The 11023-nt window shown below is 39.7% G+C and overlaps 1 protein-coding gene across 1 annotated transcript; it reads right to left on the bottom strand.

The window, feature by feature from the left end:
• Nucleotides 1–15: 15 nt before the first annotated feature.
• On the bottom strand, nt 16–10388 carry klhl40b (kelch-like family member 40b). The gene is given in 8 exon segments (XM_069703540.1): nt 16–264; nt 6966–7116; nt 7460–7609; nt 7923–8108; nt 8289–8396; nt 8528–8688; nt 9078–9358; nt 9361–10388. Coding segments are annotated over 7 exon segments (1851 nt in total). The 5' UTR covers nt 10214–10388; the 3' UTR covers nt 16–264; nt 6966–7004.
• Nucleotides 10389–11023: the final 635 nt, after the last annotated feature.

Genomic DNA, 11023 nt, shown 5'->3' with positions numbered 1-11023 from the left:
CACACACACACCTACCACAATAAGAAATAGTTATTTTTTACTCTGTTGAATACAATAGCTAACCTCAGAGTCCAGTAGGACGTGTCATCATCACTCATGAATTTCACAGCTCTGTCCCAGGTTTCATTTGAGATTTCCCGACACCACACACATCTCTCCAGAGCCTTGCACAATGTGTTGATTGTAGCGTCTTTTACAAAACGGGAGGAACAGTTTCCTGAATCTTCTTTTAAACGGTGGGCCATCAGTCAAGTGAGAACCACTCTACGATGAGAAAAAAAAAAAAAAAGATTTATTTTTCGTTCTCTGCCAAGATGTAGCGAGCGGTTCTGGTCTGACCCAGCAATAACCAAATGCTGATTTGTCTTTGAGCATATACATGTATATGGCATTGCCAATAACCAAATCCTGTTAGCTCACCTGCTATAGATAGGTAATGTTATACAGCATTTATAATCGATCCTGCACCTTACATTTAACTCCAGTGATATTTAAAATGTACTCCTAACTGTCTTCATTTTTATAATTGTGATTGTGTATAATTTGTGGCACGTTACGTCGGTTTCTAAGGACATAAGAGAAGTTGTGAAGCGTGGAGAGTCGGCCGTGCAATGCAGTGTGTGGTGTTTGTGATGGTGTGCGTGTGAGATGCGAGGCAGAGACTGGAGGTGAGAATCCTCAGATCTACGTTCAGCTAATCAGTGCTTGAGCTCCCCCGGGTCAGGAGACGGAGGAATTTGTTGACTCATGTTTTTGCTTACATTAAGCAAGCGTGCTCCTCTCCTGCAGATCTGGCTTCGAGATGATATGGCACTTTTCTGTGACTTGTTGGTAAAACCTAATGTACTCAGACCTACAGTATATTTGTGGGTTAAAATCTAATGTTATTGTTAATGTTACTTACAGCTTACTTCCCAACTAAACCCGATCTGTGTAATTAGTTTGCAGAATATGAAAAGCTTAGGGATAGAAATGTTCACAAAAACGTGCAGAATTAAGAGAACACGTTTTATCTCGATAGAATGTGGCCCATATTGTAAAATGATAAACGCAAGATTATATTCAAACAAGTAAATCTCTTAGAGAACTGACAGTGATTACTTTTGGCACAACAGAGCTTGTCACTAAAGGGGCTCCTCACTATTACATCACTATAAAAAGATAAGGATTTTTTTTTTTTTTTTTTGGTCAAACTAATTCAAGCTAATTAAAGTCGGGGACGTGCAGTGTAATTTAGTGTTGATACCCCTGAAAAATCCTTTTTGTTCACTTTAGACATTTATATGTCATACATTTACCAAAATAGATCTGAAAATATCTTAATCAAACCCCCTCCAGTAAAAAATCTCTTAAATAAATAGTTTGACATTTGTGGAAATGTGTTTATTTGCCTTCTTGCTGAGAGTCAGATGAGAAAATCGATACCACTCAAAGATCTGCTTGTCAAATATGAAGCTATGTGAGAGCTGCAAAAAGACTGGAAACAGCTCGGCAAAAACAGTCCACCAACCTACATCTCTAAAGCTCCTTAATCAACTCATCACAAATCTGCAAAAAAAAAAAAAAATGGTGTAAAAATAACAACTTCTAGTATCACAGGAGGTTATGTGCTTGACTGTTTCCACACTTTTCAGACCTGGAAGCTACGTCCACTCTTGTATGCAGTCTATGGGTAGAGCTTAGCGAGCCCTTTACTGCCAATTACAGTCTTTATTCTAAGATAACTAGGCATAGCTTCATTATAAACAAATGAAAGCGGTATTCATCTTCTCCTTCAACTCATGGCTTGAAAGCAAAAATGCATCTGTCTCTGACATTTCAATTAGTTTTGTATTCGATAAAAAGTCTCTGTGCACTATCGATACGCTGCCGCTCACCTTATCTATTGATAGCCTATTTGTAGTGAAGCATTAACCTGTAAATATTGGTAAGACGTGTTTCTTCCTTGTGATTAATTCCTCATGTTTACATTTGGAGAGTCAGTTGAATGTGCCCCCACATGTGTCTTGGCTGGTACTACCGAAAGTTGGAATTTGTAGATATGCTTTTGTAAATGTAATAAGCTGTTATAATTGTTTTATTTAAGAGACAAATTTAAGCACCTTTTGTGTAGTCTTACGTCTAAGCTCACCCCAGATACATGTATTTCTTAAACTGCCATGGTTAAACTGCTTGGGGCCACATCAGACGTTATTTAATAATGGTACTTTTTTTTCTTCTTCATGTGTAAAACACATGTTTTGTATTTTGATTTGCTGCTTTTTTACAAGGTTCAGTTTGAAACTGCCCTTTAAATGAGAAGTCTACAGCTGTAGAAGTGTGTTGTCATTGAATTATATTCTGGCTGTGATTACATCCAATTTAGCCTTACTAGACAGTGAGCTCCAGGGTCGGAAATGAGCTCGAATTTTGAGCAGTTTGAGGGCGTAATTGCCGACGTTTTCAAAGTCAACGTGAACTTTATTATCATTCAAGACCATACGGCGAGGAGCAGAACGTACAGCAATTATGTTTCTCCAAGCTAAATGTGCAAAACAAAATACAGACACTATACACATGTCCATAGACATGCAGAGTATATATAGCACTATGTAACTATGACAACAAGTATTGCACAAGTTAAAAACAATTATACCTGCTAAGAATTAATGTGGTCATTCGACCGATTTTTAAGGACTGTTGCTCTCTGGTGGCAACTCGGTAAACTGCACTCTGTTAGCAATCCTACACTAAAAAAAAAGAGAAAAACTTCCCGCAAAGTAGATTATCATTCGTAGCTTGTGTCTATAATTATCATTGGAGAAGCACGTAGAACTTTGGGAACAAGAAAAACAATACTGAGATACTGTGGTTATAGTTTGCGTATTTGCCTTATACATGGAGGGATTTTGAATGTTTTTTCGTGGTATGGATAGTGATAGTAGCTGATGGTAAAGGAGGAGGAATAGTAGTTAATACTACTGATTTATGCACTTTGAATTTGTTTGCCACACAAGCCCACCATGGGGCCATTTATGCAGATACAAGGTGAAAATGGGTAGCAGAAAACCATACCAATGGCAAAATCATGTCCAGACGTTTCCTCATTTACAGAAGCATTTTAACCCAAAGGCAACCATTTTGCTTTTAAATGTACCACGCAGATTTTAACACATGATTAACAACATTTACAAATTACTGTAAATTTCTGTGTATTATTTGCTCCAAATGTGTGGTTAGTGAGTTGCACAGGTATCAGTACGAAGCTTGACCTGTGTTTTGTTTCCCAGAATAACTTGATGTCGCATCCTTGCACGCTGATGATAACTCAGCTGTGACTTATGTGTCACTCAGAAACTTCCCCTCGGCGCTTCAGTAGGTCCCACTCTTTATAAGTATCTGTGACTCCTCCCTGAGGGTGTGTTCAGTGCAGCCGCTTGTCCTCCGATCACTTCCGTAATCAAGAGAAATTAGTTTTGGTTGTTACTGGTGTGCTCCAGTTGAAGGGGCCTAATATGTGACTGTTATAATTCAAGGAAGTTAAAGGAAGTTGTCAGTTGCCAAATCGAGTAATGAAAAAGATAATTAATCATGAGAGCACTTTATACTTCAATCCAGCTGGTAGAGTTTGAAGGCTGATACTGTAGCAGTTATTCAAATCAAATCTGCTGATCACGTGTGTGTTATTTTTGAAAATACTTCCTGAGCAAACGATTATAGGAAATTATCAAAATGTAGTTTTTGAAGAAAATGTGTCCTTGGTATGTGTTCAGTCCTCTGAAACAGTATTTAGACAAAAGGCAAATCAAAAGTGTTTGTTCAGAAGATGCTAATTTAATTCCGGCTATATGTACCTGCTTTGAATTAGATCAAGAAATCTGCTCAGAAAAAGGGCTTCCAAATCAGTGTAGTATTAATATAAATCAAACAAAGAGCATCATGTCCTTTATATTGGAAGTAAATAACACTGAGCAGATGATTAGAGTATTTATTAAAGGCCAAAATCTATCTAATACATTTGTGAACAGTAGATAGATACTAAAATGTAATTTAAAAAGACAATGATTAGTTTTATCCCACTTTACACATTATATTACATGTATAGGGCAGGACATCAGAGAATGGACGTCTAAATCCACCCTGGAAAGCAGAGTTTGTATGTTAATCCTTTGTCTTGGATTATTTAGTGAACTAGTCTTCCCTAAATCCAGCTGCAGAAACAAAACCTATCTGTGACATCATCAAAGCAACACGTATGCAGAGGAAGTATATCTGAGACAGACATTTATTATCCCTGACATCTATCACAACTGGAAAAGGACAAAAATACATTATTTTTAATTCAGTGTTTTACAGTTAAATGGCAGTAAAGGTGAGATTCTAGTAACTGAGAAGGGAAATTTTGCACAGTGCACAGAAGTCCTGTATTCTAGGCAGGTTGACTGTATGTCGTTTAATTAGCCGAATTCTCCTTTTAATAAGCCTAGCGGCCAATGGCTTGTATTAGATTAGGAAAGGTGGACCTGCCCTTGTCCTTAAATGAGGGCTTGTCAGTGATTAAGTTTGTGCATAGACACCAGAGTGACTGTGCATTCTGTGTTGCACCCAAGGCAAATGTTTGCCACATAATGAAGCTTTTGAGAACCACCCCTGGTTCAGAGCAGAGAGTGCTCATGGGATTGCCAGGTTGGGTCTCTCCTGGGATGTGTAGTTTTGGATTTAGCTGCTAGAAGTGTGTATCCAAAAGAATTTGATTCTGTGGCCTTCACCTTCAAGAAAAGCATCGGGAATATTGTTGTCTTATTTTTAAATAATATTACTGAAATTCCTTGAGGATATTGGAGAGAAAGTATTGTTTGTAAGAATTGAAAGACGTGTTGATGTTTTGTTGTTTTTAAATGAAGAGTTGTGTGTTTTTTTTTTTTTTGTTTTTTTATCTGCCCATATTTTGGGCAAACGTATGGAGCCCCAAAACTGGCAAAACTGAATACATCATGATGTAATGTGGCGTGTGTAATGTAGAGCTGCACTGGCGAGCCAGTTAGATGTTGTTTTTAGTCCCTTTTTTTTTTTTTAAAGGCCAGAATTCACTAGTTCCAGCCTCTCAAATATGCATATTTTTGGATTCCTTAGTTTTCTTTGATATACTAAATGTCTTTGGGTTTTGTACTGTTGGTCAGACAAAAAGGACATTCGGAGATATCACCTTGTGTACTGGAAATGGCATTTTGTGCCATTTTTACAAGGTCTAAATAAAGGAATAATTTGGCCTGTTTATTAAAAATAATCAACAGACTATAATATAATTGCAGCCCTAGTAGACGGAAACTTGAAGCTTTATGCTATTTAACTTCCAATCAGTTGGTGGAAAAAGCACAAAGCTAAGGTATTTTAGTGGCTAACAAAAAAAGGACACGTGTACTGCCTGGTGTCGTTTTATAACCATAAGTTATAGCTACATAGCCAGCTGACGAGGCTAGTGCAACTTGCAGTGTGTCTGGTTAAAGCCGCAGTGCGTAGTTTTTGTCTCCCCCTTCTGCCACTAAGAGTAATTACAAAAATAATGTCAACATGCGCTTACGTCACAGACTCTACTGTTGCAGCTGTAAAATGGTGGCTACATTATTTTGAGTGTCACAATCACAGTGAGTATGCATTCGTCCGACCAGTGCAGGAATGTCTCCCCAAAACTACACGTACTGTGAAATACAGAGAGCTTCCTATGGTGGTGATCAGTTCATCGTGTGAACTCGTTTGGCTCGGGCTGAATGTAACGGACGTCCATTTGTTTATTTATTGACGTCCCTCATTGTCGATTTAAATTGGTGAAGCTGGTGAAGAAAACTAGAAAATGCTTAACAAGGGTAAAATAAGTGAATTACAAATTAGCTGATGGAAATGAATAAAAAAAAAGCTTCTTTTACCAACATTAAAAGTAGAATAGAGTTTCATATTTTTTTACAATCCAAATAAACTGAATTTTTTAATAACATTTTGTCAGTTTATGGGCTCCATAGCAACTTAACAACTGTTGTTGATTTTTTTTTTTTTTTTTTTTTTTTTTTTGCACATGAAAGTTCAGTTGGCTCTTTTAATACATTTGTCTAATGGTGAATTTTCCCCTCTTTTGGGCAGAGATACATGTGATGATAACCACAGGCACTAACGCCACAGTCGATTCAAAGATGTATTATCCGGATACCCTACAGTGCATTTCCCATAGTTACTCATACTGCAGCTGTGTTAAAGAAATCATAATGTGTACTGTTATTTGCTGATTCTCTACTTTATAATGTCAACACTATGTCTTAGTTAACTCTGGTGTACAAAGCCCATGTGTAGGCAGTAGTTGTCACGTTCAGCTATATAGAAATACTAAAAACAGTACAAGGACAGTAGTGTCTAGAGGTGCTAATAACATTAGACTGTATTTTCTGTCTATTATTGTATTATTGACTAGTGTTTACTGTCTGTAACACAGCAGAGCGTAATGAAATCATTTCAATATTAAACAGTATAGATATATTATTGCAAATGGAGATGTGTGCTGTGTTTTTGTTTATTTTCTAAACTCTTTTATCAAGTTTCATGTTCTAGTGAGCTGTCAAAAGGTACCTGCAGTACATCATGACTTTGCTGCCATCTGTTGGGTAAAGCACACATTTTCTATGATAGTCAAAGCAGCTTTTAATTGGTGTTAAATACTTTTATTTATTTGATACAGTGCAAAAATTGTCAGTGGACTGCTGATTGTTTGGCGCTTAAAAATCTGATTAAAATTGGAGAAACACGTGCATATATAAAAACATTATTCATCAAAAAAGAAAACTGTCTATGATATTAAGCCATAGACATAATTGGAACAGCTCCAGTGATGTTTGAAATAAAAATAAACAGAATATTAAACACACAAAGCTGAATCTTGATGTGTATGCCCCCAAATCTGTCCCTGGATTCAGGTAAAACAAGTGTAGACTGGAATCAACCTGAACAGATTTCTGTTGACAAACGGACTGGAGGTGGTTTTACATCTTGGTGAGACGCAGGGTGTTGAGTCGGACCCCCAAAATTGTGGCCCCTGAGGCATACTGGATCTCTCTGAGGATCCCAATCCACTTCCTCTCCGCCTCACTGAACCTGAGGAGGTTAACGGACATTTGTCATGAAAGGTATAGTGGGAGATTCACTGAGTAAGTAACATTTTTTTAAAAACACACAAAAAAAAAAACTACTATACAAATACTAAATGGGATTTCTGCAGGAATGATTTTCTGATTAGTCTCCAGATCAGACTCCAGTTTGAAATCTGATGAACCTTGCAAAGACAATTTAACAGGTGATTTTCTTTGGCTATAATTTTAGCAGGATAAAGTGGAAATATTTGATTAAAGTCACCTGATAAATTGTCTTTGTAATGTTCAACACAAAGAGCTGAATGAATGAAATAAATGGATGAATTATGTGTGTTATTTTGATCCACCTCCAGATGTCGTTCATCTCTTTGGGAACGATCTCTTCGCTGTCCTCTAAAGGCATCATGGAAAAACCTCCGACAGCGTAGAGCGAACCAGCCAAAGACACGAGATTCAAAGAGCTACGCTCCTGAAGAAACGGCTCACAGTCGGACCACCTGAAACATGAAAACGCACACAAGAGATTCAGTTTAGTAAACTGTAATACATTTACGCAAGTGATCACAGCAGCTTTAAAATGAACCTTCAATGTTCGGTTGTGTTACAGTGGCCAACAGGAAATCTACAACTTAACAACAATTTCCCTGCTTTTCCACATTTCCTGACCATCTGTAACAATTATATGCAGAGATAAAGGTACTTGCGTGTAGTTTTCCTTCACTTGAACGTCCAAAAATACTACTGCTATGAACAAAATAGAGGATAATGTACCTAAATTTGTCTTTGGTGCTCTATTCACTGAGAACTCACTTGTTGGTAGCGATGTCGTACACCTCCACAGAGTCGGTCAGGCCATTGTCGGTCACTCCTGCTGCCACATATATTTTGTCCTTGTGAACCGTGGCTCCAAATAAAGATCGTGCAGTCTTCATGGGAGCGAGCTCCTTCCATTCAAATCTCTTGGCGTTGTACACACACATCTTCTTTAGACAGCTCCTGTTCGCAAAAAGAATAATCGCGGTGGTTTCTCATTCCCTAGTGGTAGTGGTGTCATTATATGACTCTTATTAAGAGAAATAATCCTGCTCCATGTGTTGCTGGATTAAAGGATAAAGTCCTTTATCTTCACACTTGCCACATATGGATATTAAAATTTAGCTTGCAGCTTATACTCACTTGTTGTCTCCCTTTCCTCCAATCACATACACAACATCATTGTGGGATAACGTTGCATGCCCATAGACTGCATAAGGAATTGGTTCCGACTCCCCCCATTTGAATGATCTGTGAATGATAAACCACAGGAAAACAGTAAATTAATCTGAATGCCACATTGAGTGATTCATTTAATCATTTCAGTAAAATGATCATCCTCTTTTCTGAGTTTTGAATCATGAACTAAACCCTGTACTCACTGTCTGTCGTAGACCAAAACTGAGGCCAGTATCTGCTCCTGCTCCTTCAGCTCCCGCCCTCCCAGCACAAAGATGGAGTTCTCGGCCTCGGCCAGTCCAAACAAGAAGCGGGGAGACGGTAGGGGAGGCATCCCGAGCCAGTCGGCACTGACCGGGTCATACTGAGGTCACGGGAGTCAAACCTTATGTTTAGAGTTATGTTGAGTATATTGTATGTTCTGCAGTGTATACGAAACGTGCAAACCCAACATATACTCAGGTTAAATCCCTTTAACATCCCTTTTATTTGACCTAAAGTAGATTTAAGTGTAAAATAATATTTTTCCAAACTGTATCAGCTCATGAAGCTGTGAGGTTTGCATTAAGTGAAATGTTCAAACTCAAGACGTATGGCTGCACCATCCCATCAAATGGAAATATTCGAGGTGTTTTAAGGATAGTTTTATACAGATTTTCTCATAAATGTACTCGTAAAGGGGCTGAACTGGGATCTTGTTTTTGGTACTGCGAGTTTCTCTTTACTGAAAACTTTGCCTGGCACCTCTCCTACCTGCAGGAAGTAGGAGCACAATGGATCGTCCTTGTTCTGTTCATCAAAGAATAATCCTCCTGCCACAAAGATCTGGTTCTCCTTGGTGACCAGGCTGGTGTGGTTCTTGGGAATCTGCCTGGAGAGTGATGCCAAAAAGCAGTCGTTCCCTGATGGGTCATAGGCCACAGCACCTGTTTCATTCACCATCAGTATCAAGTTCTTTGCGAACATCCCAAATCGCAGGTTATCATTCAGGATGCTTGGGAGAAGGCCTTCCTCCTCCTCCTCCTCCTCCTGTCTTCACTCTCTCCATCTTTCTCTGCTCCACCATCCTCCTTCTTGCTTTTGCTTTTTTTAACCTCTGGCATTTTCCCAGCGTGAGCATCCCTAACCAGCTGGAGTTTCTGCTGCAACTCAGGATTGGATGAGATCAGTTTGTGTTTCTCCACTTTGTCTTTCAGGTAATCCTCGGTGACGAGACGCAAACGAACGCAATCCAGCAAACCCGGAAGCTCTTTCTCTCTGCTCTCTGTGTCCCGGGAAACCCAGCTCATCAATGCGTCAAACACGGCCTCCTCTGTCTCCACATTCAGATTGTCATTTGTTAAAATGGCTGCCAGCTCGCTGGGGAGCAGCTGGAGGAAGTCCTCGTCTCTGGAGATGAGCTGAAAGCGCTCGCAGGCGTAGTTTCGGGCGGAGACAGCCAACCTGGGACAATCCAGCATCAAGCCGAGCCTGAAGATTGCCAGACAGTTGCTGAGGCTTAGTCGCTTTTGTAAGAAAGACACACATACAGTGAAAATTGAAGGGATCTGGTACACATTTGCCACGGCGAAGATGTCCTGGACATTCTGCTCTGTCACATTGATTTTGGAGGTGTACAGGTACTTCAGGATCAGCCCCATGACACCAGGCTCCACATCCTCCAGGACAATTTCCCTCTTCTTGCTCTCCTCCAGGTCAGACAGAAAGATGGTACGGAAGTATGAGCTGCAGGCACATAGGACCAGCCGGTGGCAGGGGAACTCCTTGTCTTTGATCTTCAGCACGCAGTCAACCAGCTTGTCACTCTCCAGCAGGTCGTACAAGCCGTCCTGGAGCAGAGTCTGCTGGTACATCCTGGGCTCGTCCATGGGGTTTATCGGCAGAGCCATCGTTCCTGGCAGGGGGAGGTTTGAAGAGCCTTTCAGGGGCTGCAAATCAAACAAAAGCGGATTGTCTTTAATGCAGAGTAGTTCTAGTTTCCAGCCTGGAAAGAAGATTTCGAAGCCCAGTCAGTCTGCACACCAGCTGAATCCTGAGACGGCCCACTTCCACAGCTGTCCTAACTCTTCAACGAAGCTCCAACTGGAAGGTTATTTATAGACGGGGTGCTCAGTGTGGAGCTATGGGCTTTATTCTAGACCATGAAATGCAATATCCGCGCTGCTGTCCCTCTTTTCTCACCTCCAACCCCCGTCCCTACCCACTCCCCAGGAAAATCCACCCACTCTCGGACAGCTGACACATCGCTTCATGGGAAATATAGCCATCATGAGTCATGGAGGCCTCTGTGGCAATCATGTTAGCTATGCGTTTGTCATTTTGTATTAATGGTTTCTCATATTGAACACATACCCTGTGAAATGACAAACGGAAATATCCGCATTTATTGAAAATATCGTACATGCTATTGTGTACTCATTAAATTCAGATTATTTTGTCAGAGTGGCAAGAATTGCCTGGCGTTAAGAGGTATTTAACTGAAAGAGGTATTATTTAGAAAATTCAAATTGTATTGTTAGAACTTAGAACAACAGCCAAACTTTTCTCACTCAAGGTCTGACTTAAAGGGGCAGTTTCACAATTGTAAGGACATTAAGCTGGTTTGAGAAAATCTTTGGGGTGTCAGATGCTCAGATAGCAGTTAGCCTAAAGCTAATCTTCTAAACTGGGCAGTAACTTTCATGTAGGACTAGATGTTG

The sequence above is a fragment of the Brachyistius frenatus genome, unplaced genomic scaffold, assembly GCF_029030835.1.
Source record: "Brachyistius frenatus isolate BFR_SWC_R1_liver_20210118 unplaced genomic scaffold, ASM2903083v1 Contig_47, whole genome shotgun sequence".
NCBI classification, from domain to species: domain Eukaryota; kingdom Metazoa; phylum Chordata; class Actinopteri; family Embiotocidae; genus Brachyistius; species Brachyistius frenatus.
The sequence above is the reverse complement of the archived record's forward strand: the minus strand, read 5'-3'. Positions and strand labels throughout refer to the sequence as shown.